At 43.0% G+C, this 18,370-nt stretch overlaps 1 protein-coding gene across 1 annotated transcript in view; it reads left to right on the forward strand.

Annotated features, from left to right (window-relative positions):
• The first annotated feature begins 262 nt into the window (after window positions 1-262).
• ISYNA1 (inositol-3-phosphate synthase 1) overlaps window positions 263-18,370 on the forward strand; it is a 44,554-nt gene continuing 26,446 nt past the window's right edge. Inside the window, exons 1-5 of the mRNA XM_069740595.1 lie at window positions 263-410; window positions 1,482-1,602; window positions 12,262-12,423; window positions 12,841-12,970; window positions 13,308-13,501. Of these exons, the coding sequence (XP_069596696.1) occupies window positions 1,489-1,602; window positions 12,262-12,423; window positions 12,841-12,970; window positions 13,308-13,501 (600 nt within the window). The 5' untranslated portion in view covers window positions 263-410; window positions 1,482-1,488. The remainder of the gene's footprint in view (window positions 411-1,481; window positions 1,603-12,261; window positions 12,424-12,840; window positions 12,971-13,307; window positions 13,502-18,370) is intronic.

Genomic DNA, 18,370 nt, shown 5'->3' on the forward strand with positions numbered 1-18,370 from the left:
AAAATTGGGCGAAGTTTGCAAGGTATCAAGACGGACTAGAAGTGGTTTGTGAAATCCCATTTTTTGCTCATATAGCAGCGTGAGGTGGCCATTTATGACATTACTACATGTCAGCGTTTATTATGGTGCTTTCTTCAGAGAAGGTTCTGGAAGGTCTATCCGCCATGAGGCCTGACAATGATTAATGGTGAGGTAGAGCGCCCTTTCCCTCACTGCATGCAGTCTGTCATCACAGGTCCCCCTCCTCAGGGCTTGTATGTATAGGAAGGCGGGGAGCCGGCTGGGGGCGGCCATAGTGTGGAGCGTTGTGACTAGGGGAGGAGGGGAAGAGGACGGAGGGCTGTGTGGCACTGCAGACTGTGTCACTAGCAGGAAGCTCCAGCTCAGCCGGCATCTTCTGACAGCTCCTGGTGAGTGCCGGAGGCTCCATGTCTCCCGTCCAGTCTGCCAGCAGGAGGACTGGCCGTATAGCAGTGAGTGGCATCCCTGTCTGTGAATGGCTGGGAATGGGGTCATGGCAGAGATTCTGTATGCTTCTCTAATGCCATAGCCTATATGGGAAGATGGCTAAACGAACACTGACTTCAGCCTTGCCCCTGTGCCAGGGCTCATTCATGCCAGACTGGTGTCTTCTCTGGGGCAGTGTTGGCATCACCTGTCCCTCCTAATGCTGTAAGATGAAAGCCCCCATACACTATAGATGCCCCCGGCCGCTGTCTCTCCGTCTCCTTCATACACCGGAGCGCCTATGTATTGCTGTGTTTTTCCTGAAGCATTTTTTATAGCATTTTATAAGCGTTTTGTGGGGGATTTTCTTTAAATCCATTAAAGGGGTTTTCCCAATAACAAAGTACATTTTAATCAATAGATCTTGGAATACTAATTTCCACAGTTGGATGTGTTGAATAAAATGCTCCTGTGCTGAGATAATCTTATACATGTGTCCCTGCTGTGTAATGGCCGTGTCTGACCGTACAATACAGGGACATGGGTTGATCACACCACAGCTCCTGGGCAGGGGAAGAGAGGATACAGACATTACAGCATGGGATCACAGCTTTCTGGGAGGTGAAACCTTGTATAAAAATGGGCAGTGAAATCTTTAACTTCACAGGTCTCAGTGATCCCAAGAAAAGCGTGCACCTCTTCATAAATCCGAAGTGTCTGACTCCAGCAGCCCCCTCATCAAGACCACCCTAAACACCAGCCCTAGGTGTCTATGAATATAGTGGTCACGGGCATACTTCTAGGGTACATATGCGTCAGATATACAGCCTCACATAGTTTCCACCTTTATTTTGTCTAAAGTTGGAATTTCTTTGCTTTTTCCTCCCCACCATCTCTAGGATTCCCCCTAGGTGCTGCTACTATTCCTATTGTCAGGAGAAGGACTATGGATCCCTGTATAAAAGCATTTACAGTAGATATCAGAGAGGCGACTTTAACGTGTTTCATTATCTGAATTTTTTTTTCTCCTTAAGATTAAGAATGGCAGAAAGATTCAAGATTGAAAGCCCCAATGTACGATATTCAAAGGATCTTATAGAAGCAGATTACAACTATAATACCACCCAAGTGTATGAAGAAAATGGGGTTACCAAGGTAATACCTGAAATCTCATGTAATGTTGATCACTTGTTATGGTAAACGATAGGATAAGATGTCTGTCCATCGGAGGAGATTGAAAAACTAGCTACTATGCAGTTAAAGGGAACCTGTCACCCCCAAAATCGATGGTTAGGTAAGCTCACCGTCATCAGGGGCTTATCTACAGCATTCTGTAATACTGTAGATAAGCCCCCGATGTTACCTGAAAGAGGAGAAAAAGAGGTTAGATTATACTCACCCAGGGGCGGTCCTGTTCCGATGGGTGTCTCAGGTCCGCTCCGGCGCCTCCTATCTTCATTCCATGACATCCTCTTCTGGTCTTCATGCTGCGGCTCCGGCGCAGGCGTACTTTATCTCCCTGTTGAGGGCATAGCAAAGTACTGCAGTGCACAGGCGCCGGAAAGGTCAGAGAGCCCCGGCGCCTGCGCACTGCAGTACTTTGCTCTGCCCTCAACAGGACAGACAAAGTACGCCGGAGCCGCGGCGTGAAGACCAGAAGAGGACGTCATGGAATGAAGATAGGAGGCGCCGGAGCGGACCTGAGACACCCATTTGACAGGACCGCCCCTGGGTGAGTATAATCTAACCTCTTTTTCTCCTCTTTCAGGTAACATCGGTGGCTTATCTACAGCATTACAGAATGCTGTAGATAAGCCCCTGATGCCAGTGAGCTTACCTCACCATCAATTTTGGGGGTGACAGGTTCCCTTTAATGGGACTTCGGTGACACTTTTGTGCTGTCATTTTACACAACTTAACTCATTCAGCATTTAAAGGGAACCTGGCACGTGAAAAAAAAGGTGTTAACCTGCTGATATAGGGTTAATCCTCAGGTTAATCACATTCTGAACCTGCCCTGTGCCCATACTTAGAGCCCTGCTGCCAGGAGGAAATGAACTTCATTCCTCCCGGTAGCGTTCGGCGTACAGTCACAGGGGTGACACCGGCGCTGGTTCAGTCAGCCCTCTGTGTATAGAGATACTGCATCCCCCCTCACTGACCGCGGCTCAGGGTCAGCTGTCAGTCAGTGCCAGGGGCACGGTTACTTCCACCTCTCTACATACACAGCGCAGTGACTGAACCCGCTCCGACGCCACTTCTGTGACTATATGCTGCTTGGGGGAATAAAGTTAATTTCCTCCTGGCAGTGGGCCTCTAAGTTCAGGCACCAGGCAGGTTCAGAATGTAATCAATGGGGTTTTTCATGTGACAGGTTCCCTTTATTGCCTGGCTGCAAAACATTACAAATTATTAGCTGATGTAAGCAGCCCCTTAGATGTCTTAAAATATAAAGACCCCCATTTCAGTCATCCGTCTGCAGTATATCATTTTCCCTCCTGCATGTTATTCACAAGAGACGCAGGATCAAGCTTATTTTAATATCATTTTCCATAACTTTAGTCTTCCATGGAGATAATCCTCTGCCAGAGGTGACCGTGGCTTTCTGCCATCTTGGCCCGGTTGAGCATTTATATGTATGGGATAGCTGAGGGAGCGAGCTATCACCAGTGGTCATGTAGGGTGTGTAGGCACTTTAAATGTTCTGTTCACAACAGCATGATATATTCTTATTACTTATCTTCTTGCAAATAGAGGTGAGCAAATGAATTCACAGAACCCTGGTCCAGCGGCCAGGTCAATATTCAAGGGCCACTGGATGGGAGCCCTGTGAGCCACCTCTTGTCTGCTGGCATTTTTGGCTCCTCTGTTGGTCACCTCGCCTGGCGTGATGTCATTTTTGCAGCAAGATGTGCACACAACATTGTGTCTGACTGTCAAAGCAAAAGAGGAGCTTGAGGTGCAGGCAGGTTCCCAGGGAGCTTTTAACCAACAGCCATAAACTATTGATCTGGCCACAGGACCGGGGGTCACGCAAATTATTTCACTGATCTTTAGTTGCAACAGATTGTTTAGGAAAACTAATGGTTCTTCTGATGGGATAGTTGGGTTTCTTGTGGGCTACTACCAGAAAGTGTCGATATATCTTAGCTTCATACTACTTTTGAAGCAACTTTGCTGTCTCCCGTCATCTGAGACCTAGAAAATGGAATTCAGACAGAACTCTAAATGATTAATTTATTAATTAATGGGGAGACTCAATCCTAAATCTGCAACTTTGGACTTATTTTTTCTGGCGGTCTGCATCTTTTAAGGTTAATACAACACATTAGGGAATCTGTCTGTAGGATCAACCAATCTCTGCTATCAAAATTAGCATGCAGATCACAGAATGTTGAATAAAATGATATTTTTATATCTGCAATCTGATGTTTTATTCCAGAGAAATCCATGTTTTTCTTATGTAAACAAGCTTTTAATATATATGGGCCGGACACTGATCTGCACGAGAACCTGTCTACAGAGATTATTTTAAATGAAAGTGTGAGACATGTAGATCAGGAGAGCAGACTGTCGGTCATTACATGTCTCACACTGATAACTCCCCCTTCCATATATAATAATCCCTTGAGACAGACTCCCATGCAAATCAGTGTCCGGCCCATAGTCCTGAACAGCTCATTTACATATAAGAAAACCCTGTAATTCTCTGGAATAAGACATCGTATCACAGATATCAAGGTATTATTGTATTCAGCTACATATGACCCGAGTGCCCATATAGACGGCTTAGGAGGGTTCATCCTACTGACAGATTCCCTTTAAAACGCGCACACACACTTGAAACGTGATGTTAAACTCCTGATCCTTCGTTTTCTTCACATCACATGTGATGTTAGAGGAAAGTTGAGACACCATGGTACACATTAGAACATTAGATATTTAGTTGATCTTGCTGAAACGGCAGTTTCGGCAGAGATTCATCTAGTGCATTGTTCCCCAACTCTGGTCCTGCCCAGGTGATAATTGCATCAGCTAGACAGCAAGAATTCCACCACCTGTGCAATACTAAGGAAATCCTGAAACCATGACCTGTTGGTGGCTGTTGAGGACCGAAGTTGGAGAACACTGATCTGGTGTGTATGGAATTGTGTAACTGGCATTCAAGGTTTCCTCTGTGTTCCGCTATTTAAGATGTATGATAGGTCTGAAATATAACACACCAGACTCGACTCTAATCACTAGAGTATTTAAACATTCATAGAGCACATAATTAATGTCTGGGACAAGAGTACAATGTACCCCCCATCCCTTCTAAATGAATGATTCCCAAAGACTGACTATAATCAGATGATGGAGTACTTCAAGCTTTATCGACAGCAAAAAAAAAAAGAACCAGCAGGGTAGCCATAAACTACAAAGTATGGTAGTTAGAAGTATTGTTGCTTACCCAAAGTGAAGGAGGATAAAATGCACTCACCACGCTGCCCCGACGCGCGTTTCACGTGACACTTTCTCAAGGGGAAGTATTATAGGATTGGTATCCAGTTAGTTTATACTGTGATCACAGGTGCCAATTAGAGCGGTGCATAGGCACTGCTGCTCATGCCATTTGCTGCTGCCCGCCACCATCATGGCGTAAAATATATGACCGGACAGAGCATGAAGGCATGGCCACTTGGCTTCTCTCAATAGGGTTATTCTGTGCCGAGTGTTGCTTTACACATTGGATTCTTGATGCTCTCCACCTTTTTTCCTGTTTATTAGACTCTTATGTATTTAATGGTAATTATTTTTTTAATGTGAATTTTTCAATAAACTACAGTATCTTTTAAGTCTTACTGGTGGTTTATGGCTACCCTGCTGGTGTTCTATTTTTTGCTTTCTAATCACTAGTGTTGTCTGTCACAGTCAGTAGCTGTAATTGCAGGCCATGGTAATGGCTACACTTGGGCATTATCACACAGATCCAGTGCTGTTTCCGCTGGCCATACTTTCATAAATAAAATATGACTTCTATCACAGCATCACTGAGCTTGTCTCACATTTCATCTGCTGACTGGCTACTTTGCATGGACAAGCTTTCCAGATGACAGAGTAAGAAAACATCAGCCATACCATTTGATTATCCCAGCAAATGTGTTTGAAACAGCAAGATATACAACTTACTAATAGACTTCAATTAACACTGTGCTCTAATCTGAAAATATCAGTGCCCATCCCCTAGCACTAGCTCTGACTTGTGCTCCAAATTCTGCCATGGTGGATGCATAACCAAATAAGAAGGTGCAATAAAACGTGATGCTTAAAAATGCTAACAATTTACAGATCGGGGCCTAAAGCAGATGTTTGTTTTTTGCTTCTTTTGGGGACAATATGAAAGACCGTGTTTAACCCCTTTCTGCCATTAGACGTACTATTGCGTCCATGTGGGGTGGGCTTTACTTCCCAAGGACGCAATAGTACGTCATATGCGATCGGCAGCGCTCACGGGGGGAGCGCCACCGATCGCGGCCGGGTGTCAGCTGTTTATCGCAGCTGACATCCGGCACTATGTGCCAGGAGCGGTCACGGACCGCCCCCGGCACATTAACCCCCGGCACACCGCGATCAAAGATGATCGCGATGTGCCGGCGGTACAGGGAAGCACCGCGCAGGGAGGGGGCTCCCTGCGGGCTTCCCTGAGACCCCCGCAGCAACGCGATGTGATCGCGTTGCTGCGAGGGTCTCACCTCCCTCCCTGCTCCCTCCAGCCCCGGATCCAAGATGGCCGCAGATCCGGGTCCTGCAGGGAGGGAGGTGGCTTCACAGAGCCTGCTCAGAGCAGGCACTGTGAAGGCTGCAGCGCTGCATGTCAGATCAGTGATCTGACAGAGTGCTGTGCAAACTGTCAGATCACTGATCTGTGATGTCCCCCCCTGGGACAAAGTAAAAAAGTAAAAAAAAAAAATTTCAAATGTGTAAAAAAAAATAAAAAAAAATATTCCAAAATAATGAAAAAAAAAAAAAAAATATTATTCCCATAAATACATTTCTTTATCTAAATAAAAAAAAACAAAACAATAAAAGTACACATATTTAGTATCGCCGCGTCCGTAACGGCCCGACCTATAAAACTGGCCCACTAGTTAACCCCTTCAGTAAACACCGTAAGAAAAAAAAAAAAAAAAACGAGGCAAAAAACAACGCTTTATTATCATACCGCCGAACAAAAAGTGGAATAACACGCGATCAAAAAGACAGATATAACTAACCATGGTACCGCTGAAAACGTCATCTTGTCCCGCAAAAAACGAGCCGCCATACAGCATCATCAGCAAAAAAATAAAAAAGTTATAGTCCTGAGAATAAAGCGATGCAAAAATAATTATTTTTTCTATAAAATAGTTTTTATCGTATAAAAGCGCCAAAACATAAAAAAATGATATAAATGAGGTGTCGCTGTAATCGTACTGACCCGAAGAATAAAACTGCTTCATCAATTTTACCAAACGCGGAACAGTATAAACGCCTCCCCCAAAAGAAATTCATGAATAGCTGGTTTTTGGTCATTCTGCCTCACAAAAATCGGAATAAAAAGCGATCAAAAAATGTCACGTGCCCGAAAATGTTACCAATAAAAACATCAACTCGTCCCGCAAAAAACAAGACCTCACATGACTCTGCGGACCAAAATATAGAAAAATTATAGCTCTCAAAATGTGGTAACGCAAAAAATATTTTTTGCAATAAAAAGCGTCTTTCAGTGTGTGACGGCTGCCAATCATAAAAATCCGCTAAAAAACCCGCTATAAAAGTAAATCAAACCCCCCTTCATCACCCCATTAGTTAGGGAAAAATTAAAAAAATGTATTTATTTCCATTTTCCCATTAGGGCTAGGGTTAGAGTTAGGGCTAGGGTTAGGGTTAGGGCTAGGGCTAGGGTTAGGGCTAGGGCTAGGGTTAGGGCTAGGGTTAGGGCTAGGGTTAGGATTAGGGTTAGGGCTAGGGCTACAGTTTGGGTTGGGGCTAAAGTTACAGTTAGGGTTTAGATTACATTTACGGTTGGGAATAGGGTTGGGATTAGGGTTAGGGGTGTGTCAGGGTTAGAGGTGTGGTTAGGGTTACTGTTGGGATTAGGGTTAGGGATGTGTTTGGATTAGGGTTTCAGTTATAATTGGGGGGTTTCCACTGTTTAGGCACATCAGGGGCTCTCCAAACGCGACATGGCGTCCGATCTCAATTCCAGCCAATTCTGCGTTGAAAAAGTAAAACAGTGCTTCTTCCCTTCCGAGCTCTCCCGTGTGCCCAAACAGGAATTTACCCCAACATATGGGGTATCAGCGTACTCAGGACAAATAGGACAACAACTTTTGGGGTCCAATTTCTCCTGCTACCCTTGGGAAAATACAAAACTCGGGGCTAAAACATATTTTTTGTGGGAAAAAAAAAGATTTTTTATTTTCACGGCTCTGCGTTATAAACTGTAGTGAAACACTTGGGGGTTCAAAGTTCTCACAACACATCTAGATTAGTTCCCTGGGGGGTCTAGTTTCCAATATGGGGTCACTTGTGGGGGGTTTCTACTGTTTAGGTACATTAGGGGTTCTGCAAACGCAATGTGACGTCTGCAGACCATTCCATCTAAGTCTGCATTCCAAATGGCGCTCCTTCCCTTCCGAGCTCTGCCATGCGCTCAAACGTTGGTTTCCCCCAACATACGGGGTATCAGCGTACTCAGGACAAATTGGACAACAACTTTTGGGGTCGAATTTCTCCTCTTACCCTCGGGAAAATACAAAACTGGGGGCTAAAAAATAATTTTTGGGGGAAAGATTTTTTTTTTTAATTTTCACGGCTCTGCGTTACAAACTGTAGTGAAACACTTGGGGGTTCAAAGCTATCACAGCACATCTAGATGAGTTCCTTAGGGGGTCTAGTTTCCAAAATGGTGTCACTTGTGGGAGGTTTCTACTGTTTAGGTACATTAGGGGCTCTGCAAATGCAATGTGACACCTGCAGACCATTCCATCTAAGTCCTCATTCCAAATGGAGCTCCTTCCCTTCCGAGCCCTCCCATGCGCCCAAACAGTGGTTCCCCCCCACATATGGGGTATCAGCGCACTCAGGACAAATTGGACAACAAATTGTGGGGTCGAATTTCTCCTGTTACCCTCGGGAAAATACAAAACTGGGGGCTAAAAAATAATTTTTGTGGGAAAAAATTTTTGTTTTATTTTTACGGCTCTCCATTATAAACTTCTGTGAAGCCCTTGGTGGGTCAAAGCGCTCAGCACACATCTAGATAAGTTCCTAAGGGGGTCTACTTTCCAAAATGGTGTCACTTGTGGGGGGTTTCTACTGTTTAGGTACATTAGGGGCTCTGCAAACGCAATGTGACACCTGCAGACCATTCCATCTAAGTCTGCATTCAAATGGCACTCCTTCCCTTCTGAGCCCTCCCATGTGCCCAAACAGTGGTTCCCCCCACATATGGTGTATCATCGCACTCAGGACAAATTGGGCAACAACTTTTGGGGTCCAATTTCTTCTCTTACCCTTGGGAAAATAAAAAATTGGGGGCAAAAAGATAATTTTTGTGAAAAAATATGATTTTTTATTTTTACGGTTCTACATTATAAACTTCTGTGAAGCACTTGGTGGGTCAAAGTGCTCACCACACCTCTAGATAAGTTCCTTAGGGGGTCTACTTTCCAAAATGGTGTCACTTGTGGGGGGTTTCAATGTTTAGGCACATCAGTGGCTCTTCAAACGCAACATGGCGTCCCATCTCAATTCCAGTCAATTTTGCATTGAAAAGTCAAATGGCACTCCTTCGCTTCCGAGCTCTGCCATGCGCCCAAACAGTGGTTTACCCCCACATGTGGGGTATTGGCATACTCAGGACAAATTGTACAACAATGTTTGGGGTCCATTTTCTCCTGTTACCCTTGGTAAAATAAAACAAATTGGAGCTGAATTAAATTTTTTGTGAAAAAAAGTTAAATGTTCATTTTTATTTAAACATTCAAAAAATTCCTGTGAAGCACCAGAAGGGTTAATAAAAATATGGGTTTGAGCACCTTGAGGGGTGTAGTTTTTAGAATGGTGTCACACTTGGGTATTTTCTATCATATAGACCCCTCAAAATGACTTCAAATGAGATGTGGTCCCTAAAATAAAATGGTGTTGTAGAAATGAGAAATTGCTGGTCAACTTTTAACCCTTATAACTCCCTAACAAAAAAAAATTTTGGTTCCAAAATTGTGCTGATGTAAAGTAGACATGTGGGAAATGTTACTTATTAAGTATTTTGTGTGACATATCTCTGTGATTTAATTGCATAAAAATTCAAAGTTGGAAAATTGCGAAATTTTCATAATTTTCGCCAAATTTCCGTTTTTTTCACAAATAAACGCAGGTACTATCAAATAATTTTTACCATTGTCATGAAGTACAATGTGTCACGAGAAAACAATGTCAGAATCACCAGGATCCATTGAAGCGTTCCAGAGTTATAACCTCATAAAGGGACAGTGGTCAGAATTGTAAAAATTGGCCCGGTCATTAACGTGCAAACCACCCTTGGGGATAAAGGGGTTGTACGGAACTTAACAATTGGTGACCTATTGTAGAATGAATAACCAGTGTGAGTTTGGTTGGCACCCCAGTGATCAGCTGAAAACTGCACTTAAGGGTTGTCTCATGTTTGTTCTTCAGGAGATTGACAAATCATGGTGGCTGTGTGGCTGAGCCACTGGCCTGATCCAGACTGTTTCCGAGCAGCACATGCAAGCTCTATACTAAACCGTTTACAAGCGTGTGCTCCTTGCCTAGTAAACCAGCCATGGCAGAGATGTGGCTTGTAACTTAGCTAACAATCTGTAAAGTGTAAAATAAAAAAACAAAACACTTTATTCTTGAGAACCAAGAGGCGTTTTAATCAAGTTACCGTAGTTGCCAAATTGCTTGTTTTTGGGATCACTTTGCAATTTTAACCACTTAAGAACCACTTTTTTAATCTCCTACTGGAAGATAAATCGTATTCAGCAGCGACCACAAAGCAACGGAAGAGGCTGTTTTGTTCAATATCTGTATCCGACTGCTTCCAGTGCTAATTTCAGCTGATTGCTGGGGGTCCAACACACGGCTTCCCTACCAACCTTATACTGATGACCTATTCCATGCATAGAAATTTCAAAAATATCCTTATTTATTTGACTTTATATGAGTTGGTGACTCTAGGTTCAGCACCTGTTCACACTTAGTCTGTTTGGATGTCATAGTCAGTTTTTTGAAATTTGTATTCATTAGCCTTCTGACTGAGCACTCCGCCTCCTAGCCAGAGGTGTTTTCAATCACAACAGGGCCACTATCCCTGCACAGAGAGCGAGATTTTAGTCAGAGAGGACTCACATTAGGTTCCCTTTCAGATGTATCCTGTATTCTCAGAGAGGAAAGGTATTATTAGGCCCTTGTATTCGAGAAATGCTTTATTGTGGCTACAAGGTACACATAAATTGGCCAATTTATGCGCTAAACTTTCTCAATTTTTCATATTTCTAGTGCAGTAATGCAATTCAATTTTCATGTTTCATGTTTGCAGGTTTTGGCGCTACAGTGTGCTGCCTTATTTGACTATTCCATGGATAGGTCATCAATAGGGATGAGCGGACTGGTGGAAGTTCGGTTTCTGGTACCCGTCTTGAACTTTATTCTAAAGTTCGGCTCGTTAACCAGAACCTGAACCCCATTGAAAACAATGGGAACCTGAACTGTGGAGCTGATCTCTCACTCTCATTCTCCCACTCCCACCCTGGAACTCCGAAAATTGCATTAGACTTACGGGGGAAATCCGTGTTCAGCATTAAGCACTGGACAGTCACTAGTCATCAAGTGTTCTGTCTCCGATAATCCATGTAAGAGTAGGGAACTCTGATAGCCCTACTAATAATCAAATCTTCCACTGTAATTGGGAGCGCACTGGTTGCACTAAGAATAATGCATTAATATTAGTAATGACATCACATTGTTAATACTAGTAATATGTGAGGAGTCACCATCACTTTTTAAGCATACTACTTATTTTCTGACAATGAGTGCCCTCTTTCACTACAGGGCAAAATGGTCATTGGTTAATATGGGCACCTGTGACCCATGTTACACATGGACAGAGCCTCATAGGTGCTGTTCAGTAACCGATGAACACCTCTTACTAGAAAGCAAAATGCTCATTGGCTGCTTCTGTGACAAAGGTGGGCTATTACTGTGTGACATCGGCCTTAGCTAACCCATGACTGCTTTCCTCTGTAGTAAGGGTGCTCTCATTGGTTACGCAGGGACGCCTGTATTTATTAATGAGCGCCTTCTTTTACTAGCAAGGGAAGCGCTCATTGTAGTCTTGTAGGGGCTGTGTTACTTACAAGGAAGACTGGGGCCACAAGTGGAGGCAGAGTGGGCTGCATGAACGATTATGCTCTCTAAAGCTTTATGTATTCGTTTTTACACTTTGGAACCAATTTATTGTAGGAAATCCTACAGGTCATCTTTTGATTACAGCACACCCAGCACTGGGGCTTGGTAACAGCTAAATTGTACATTCATGCTCATTTTGTGGTTTTATCATATAAACCTAAATGTCCATGTATCCATCTATCGTGATTTGATGCAAGTGTTGGACGCTCTTGGCTTTGACCATAAATTATTTTGGCTAGCTGTAAAGCTAAAGCTTTGTACAGCAGACCTTATGTATTCCCATGCTCCATGTTTCTCTTACACACTGCGATTTCATGTTTCCATGTCATAAATATGCAACATCTTTCTCACCCCCCACAGGTCAAACCGTGTTCCACCACGTTCACTTTCAGGACAGAAAGAAAAGTACCCAAGCTTGGAGTTATGTTGGTTGGCTGGGGCGGAAATAATGGGACCACAGTTACCGCAGCAGTATTAGCCAATCGAATGGGGCTGTCGTGGATGACCAAGACAGGAAAGAAGGTACATGACACAGAAATATTTAATTTGACTGCCCCAAACGGTAACACTTCTGATGCAGTGACCTCAGCAAACACAAAGGCTTTGAAGTGCATAACTAGGCAAGGCCTACTGGTACTGTAATAGGTATGCACAGTCACACTTTAATGGGGTTACGCTGTCCACAGGATGATGTGTTCTGGGTTACGGCACAAATGCATGTCCGCACATGCAAGGTTTGAGCAGTACTACGTGTAAGGTGAAGACTGCAGTAGTCCTGGAAGACATTGCACTGTGCTATCAGGTTTCCTCTGCTACTGATAAGATTATAGAGGCTTTATACAAGTTTATTACTTTGTGTGTGGGGTTATTGAGTGCAGACACATCTGGTGATAGTTTGTCTAGATGAACCGATTTCACTCCTATGAATTCTATTTTTAGGTTGCCAACTATTATGGTTCATTATTCCAGTCATCCACAGTCTGTTTGGGCAGTGGACCTGATGGAGATGTACATATTCCTTTTCGTGACCTTCTTCCCATGGTACATCCTAATGATATTATCTTTGATGGTAAGTTGTGGTCGGTCTGCTTTTTTTTGCATTCAGTCCTACACCAATCACCCAATCAAATTCAAGCTTGCATATTTCAGGAGCAAATTTGAAGTGGTAAGAAGTGATCGAGTTGTTGATTTTTGACAACACGACGCATCATCAACCCCACCTATAACTCATTTTTGGTCTATTCTGGCCATCTGCCTTTTATATCTCCAAGGGAAATACACATTATGGACCCAAGCAAGATGCTTGTTCAACTCTAGATTTGAGCCAAAAGTTGCATACAAGTGGATTTCTACTTTAACAGATTGTTTAAAAATATATACATTTATATTTATTTGGAATAATATAGGTTGGGATATTTCATCTTTAAATCTGGCTGATTCTATGAAGAGAGCTGAGGTTCTAGACTGGCAACTCCAGGAACAATTGAGACCTTACATGGAAAAGATGCAGCCGCGACCTTCAATTTACATACCGGAGTTTATTGCCGCCAATCAAGAAGACAGAGCAGACCATGTTATCCATGGCACCAAAGCTGAACAAGTAAGTACAGCCCTACCCATCTGAAAACATGTGCAGGGCAGAAGGACAACTAGTATGGATAACAAACAAAAAGGCAGCACCACGTAATCCCATCCAAACGACAGCAAAGCCCAAAACGCATGTATAGATGAGGATGCATTGGGACTCCAAGGCCAAGCATTAGAATTTCATGCCATATCTAATCTATACTAGTTTTTATAGAAAAAGGGTGCATTGCAGAACTCCAGTCGGTGCATAAATAAGTCTTTTATTACATTGCCAAAAAACAGGAGCAGCGTTTCTATTCATGTAGAGTAGAAACACTGCTTTCTGTTTTTTGCAATTAAGAATGTATGTACCAACTGGAGTGCTGCAATACACCCTTTTTCTATAAACTACTTTAGATAAGAGTGGCATTCCCCCAGGGTCTGAAAATTTTCTGATTGCTGTCATTCAATGAATAACATCGATCACGTAAAAAAAAAACAAAAAAACTGTGCTATTAAAATAATTTCTCTCCCTTCTGACATGATATTCATATCATAAAAGAGAGAAACTGTCCCCTAAACCACCACCGGTACTTCCGCCATTCCCCAGGCCCCTCCTGCTCCTTCCCCGGCCCTCCACTTCCTTTTCATGGGAAAAAAAATTGGCGGACGCATGCGCAGTGCTCCCACCAAGATCTGCCGACCAGCAACAGCAGGGATTTTTCTTATTGGTTCCGTTTGATCAGTGATAGGGTCTATCACAGTGATCAAAAGCCATTAATTAGTATGTCATCACTCCCTCTATGTCATCCATTTAGTCAGATAATTTTTTTTTTATTTTATAATTTTTATTTATTTCATTCTTTGCAGTTGGGGTTGAGCTTAGGTTAGGGTTTTAACAAAAGTGAAGACAAAAGAAAAAGAAACAAATGATGACGATATGACTAGTGTTGAGCGCAAGTGCTCGCTACTCAAGTTTGCGTTGGGGTCACTTGAATACCCACGATACTTGGTGCATACCGGAGCGCCCCAATTCAAACTCGAGTGACGAGCACTTGCGCTCAACACTAATGACGACATATTCATTATGACAACCTAAATTTATCTAATTCTATGTAGTACGTTCAGGGGTGTAATTTCCAAAATGGGCTCCCTTATGGGGGTTTCCACTGTTCAGGCTCATCAGGCGCTTCCAAATGCGTCCACTCTCGATTACAGCCACTTTTGCGTTCAAAAAAATCAAACAGTGCTGCTACTCTTCGGAGCCCTGCATGTACCCAATAAGTAGTTTCCCCCACATATGGGGTATCGGCGTACTCATGAGAAATAGCACAACAAATGTACAGGTCCAATTTCTCTTTTTATCCTCAAAAAAAAAAAAAAAATTCTGAAAAAATATAAATATTATTTTTTTTCTTCCTCATTCCATAAATTCCTGTGAAGCACCTGAAGGGTTAATAAATATGTGCCCACCATTTTTTTTTTTTCAGGAAGAGGAGGCAGAGGGCCATGGGGACATAGCTGGAGGGACCCTGGCATGGCGGAGGTACTGAGGGGGGTCTTGGGGACCTCATTGCTTTTGCCTCTGACCTGTACATCATGTCGATAAAAAAAAAAAGTGTGCTCGCTATTAAAAACATTTCTCTCTTTATCTAGTGAATAACGGCTATCACGTGATCAGAGGCGGGGAACAACTGCCCTGATTGTGTTCTCCAGGGTCTCGGCTAACCCCAATAGCTGAAACCCTGGAGATTTTCTGACCCTGGGGTATTCCCAATCCCTATTTTAAAACCGCAGTGAAGGATTAAGGCCCTTTAATGGATGTCGTTTTAATGCGTATTGGCAGTCGTTAAGGGGTTAATTTAAAGTTGGAAAATTGTTAAATTTTTGTTTTATCAAATTTTTGATAATTTCTTAAATATACGCAAATCATATTGATTAAATGTTACTACTATCAGGAAGCACAATATGTCATTGGAAAAACAGTTTCAGAATCGCCCGCATCCGTTGAAGCGTTCCAGAGTTATCATCACATGAAATGACAGTGGTCAGATTTAAAGAAATTTGGCCTAGTCATTAACCCCTTCGCGACATGCGCCGTACTAGTACTGCGCTGCCGGCACTGCATTAGTGCCAGCAGCAGTACTAGTACGGCGCACCGATCATCGCGGTCTCGCGCTGAGCGCCGCGGTGATCGGGTGCGGGTGTCAGCTGTATACGACAGCTGACACCCCGCAGCAATGCCCACGATCGGCGCTATCGCCGATCGCGGGCATTTAACCCCTCTGATGCCGCTGTCAGTAGTGATGAGATCGCGTTGCTCCGGTGACCCGGAAGGAGTCCCCGGATCCAAGATGGCCGCCGGACTCCTTCCGGGTCATGAAGTGACCTGGCTAGCCGGCGCCTGCTGAGAGCAGGCGCTGGAAGCCAGCTAAGCTGCCTGTCAGATCGTTGATCTGACACTGTGCTATGCACAGTGTCAGATCAACGATCTGATCTAATACAGAGATGTCCCACCCTGGGACAATGTTAGAAAGTAAAAAAAAAAAAAAATAGAATGTGTAAAAAAAAAATAAAAAAAAATCCCCAAATAAAAAAAAAACAAACATTTCCCAATAAATCCATTTATTTATGTAAAAAAAACAAAAAACAATAAATGTACACATATTTGGTATCGCCGCGTCCGTAACGACCCGCTCTATAAAACTATCCCACTAGTTAACCCCTTCAGTGAACACCGCAAAAAAAAAAAAAAATAAGGCAAAAAACAACGCTTTATTATCATACAGGCGAACAAAAAGTGGAATAACACGCGATCAAAACGACGGATATAAATAACCATGGTACCGCTGAAAACGTCATCTTGTCCCGCAAAAAAAAAGCCGCCATACAGCATCATCAGCAGAAAAATAAAAAAGTTATAGCTCTCAGAATAATGCGATGCAAAAACAATTATTTTTTTATATAAAATAGTTTTTATTGTGTAAAAGCGCCAAAACATAAAAAAAATTACATAAATGAGGTATCGCTGTAATCGTACTGACCCGAAGAATAAAACTGCTTTATCCATTTTACCACACGTGGAACGGTATAAACGCCCCCCCCTAAAAGAAATTCAGGAATTGCTGGTTTTTGTTCATTCTGCCTCCCAAAAATCGGAATAAAAAGCGATCAAAAAATGTCATCTGCCCGAAAATGTTACCAATAAAAACGTCAACTCGTCCCGCAAAAAACAAGACCTCATATGACTCTGTGGGCCAAAATATGGATAAATTATAGCTCTCAAAATGTGGTGAAACTATTTTTTGCAATAAAAAGCCTCTTTTAGTGTGTGACAGCTGCCAATCATAAAAATCCGCCAAAAAAACGCTATAAAAGTAAATCAAACCCCCCTTCATCACCCCCTTAGTTAGGGAAAAATAATAAAATGTAAAAAAATGTATTTATTTCCATTTTCCCATTAGTGCTAGGGTTAGGGCTAGGGTTATGGCTAGGGTTAGGGCTAGGGTTGGGGTTAGGGTTTCAGTTATAATTGGGGGTTTCCACTGTTTAGGCACATCAGGGGCTCTCCAAACGCGACATGGCGTCCGATCTCAATTCCAGCCAATTCTGCTTTGAAAAAGTAAAACAGGGCTCCTTCCCTTCCGAGTTCTCCTGTGTGCCCAAACAGTGGTTCCCCCCAACATATGGGGTATCAGCGTTCTCAGGACAAGTTGGACAACAACTTTTGGGGTCCAATTTGTCCTGTTACCCTTGGGAAAATAAAAACATAGGGGATAAAATATCATTTTCGTGGAAAAAAAAATATTTTTTATTTTCACGGCTCTGCGTTATAAACTGTAGTGAAACACTTGTTGGTTCAAAGCTCTCACAACACATCTAGATAAGTTCCTTGGGGGGTCTAGTTTCCAATATGGGGTCACTTGTGGGGGGTTTCTACTGTTTAGGTACATCAGGGGCTCTGCAAATGCAACATGACGCCTGCAGACCAATCCATCTAAGTCTGCATTTCAAATGGCGCTCCTTCCCTTCCGAGTTCTGCCGTGCACCCAAACAGTGGTTCCCCCCAACATATGGAGTATCAGCGTTCTCAGGACAAGTTGGACAACAACTTTTGGGGTCCAATTTGTCCTGTTACCCTTGGGAAAATAAAAACATAGGGGATAAAATATCATTTTCGTGGAAAAAAAAAATATTTTTTATTTTCACGGCTCTGCGTTATAAACTGTAGTGAAACACTTGTTGGTTCAAAGCTTTCACAACACATCTAGATAAGTTCCTTGGGGGGTCTAGTTTCCAATATGGGGTCATTTGTGGTGGGTTTCTACTGTTTAGGTACATCAGGGGCTCTGCAAATGCAACATGACACCTGCAGTCCATTCCATCTAAGTCTGCATTTCAAACGGTGCTCCTTCCCTTCCGAGCTCTGCCATGCACTCAAACGGTGGTTTCCCCCCACATGTGGGGTATCAGCGTACTCAGGACAAATTGGACAATAACATTTGTGGTCCAATTTCTCCTGTTACCCTTGGGAAAAAAAAAATTGCGGGCTAAAACATCATTTTGTGGAAAGAAAAAATGATTTTTTTAATTTTCACAATGCTACATTCTAAACTTTAGTGAAACAATTGGGGGTTAAAAGTGCTCACCACACATCTAGATAAGTTCCTTAGGGGGTCTTCTTTCCAAAATGGGGTCACTTGTGGGGGGTTTCCACTGTTAAGGCACGTCAGGGGCTCTCCAAATGCGACATGGCGTCCGATCTCAATTCCAGCCAATTTTGCATTGAAAAGTCAAATGGCACTCCTTCCCTTCCGAGCTCTGCCATGCGCTCAAACAGTGGTTTATCCCCATATATGAAGTATCGATGTACTCAGGACAAATTGCACAACAACTTTTGGGG

This window comes from Ranitomeya imitator, chromosome 1, assembly GCF_032444005.1.
Source record: "Ranitomeya imitator isolate aRanImi1 chromosome 1, aRanImi1.pri, whole genome shotgun sequence".
Taxonomy (NCBI): domain Eukaryota; kingdom Metazoa; phylum Chordata; class Amphibia; order Anura; family Dendrobatidae; genus Ranitomeya; species Ranitomeya imitator.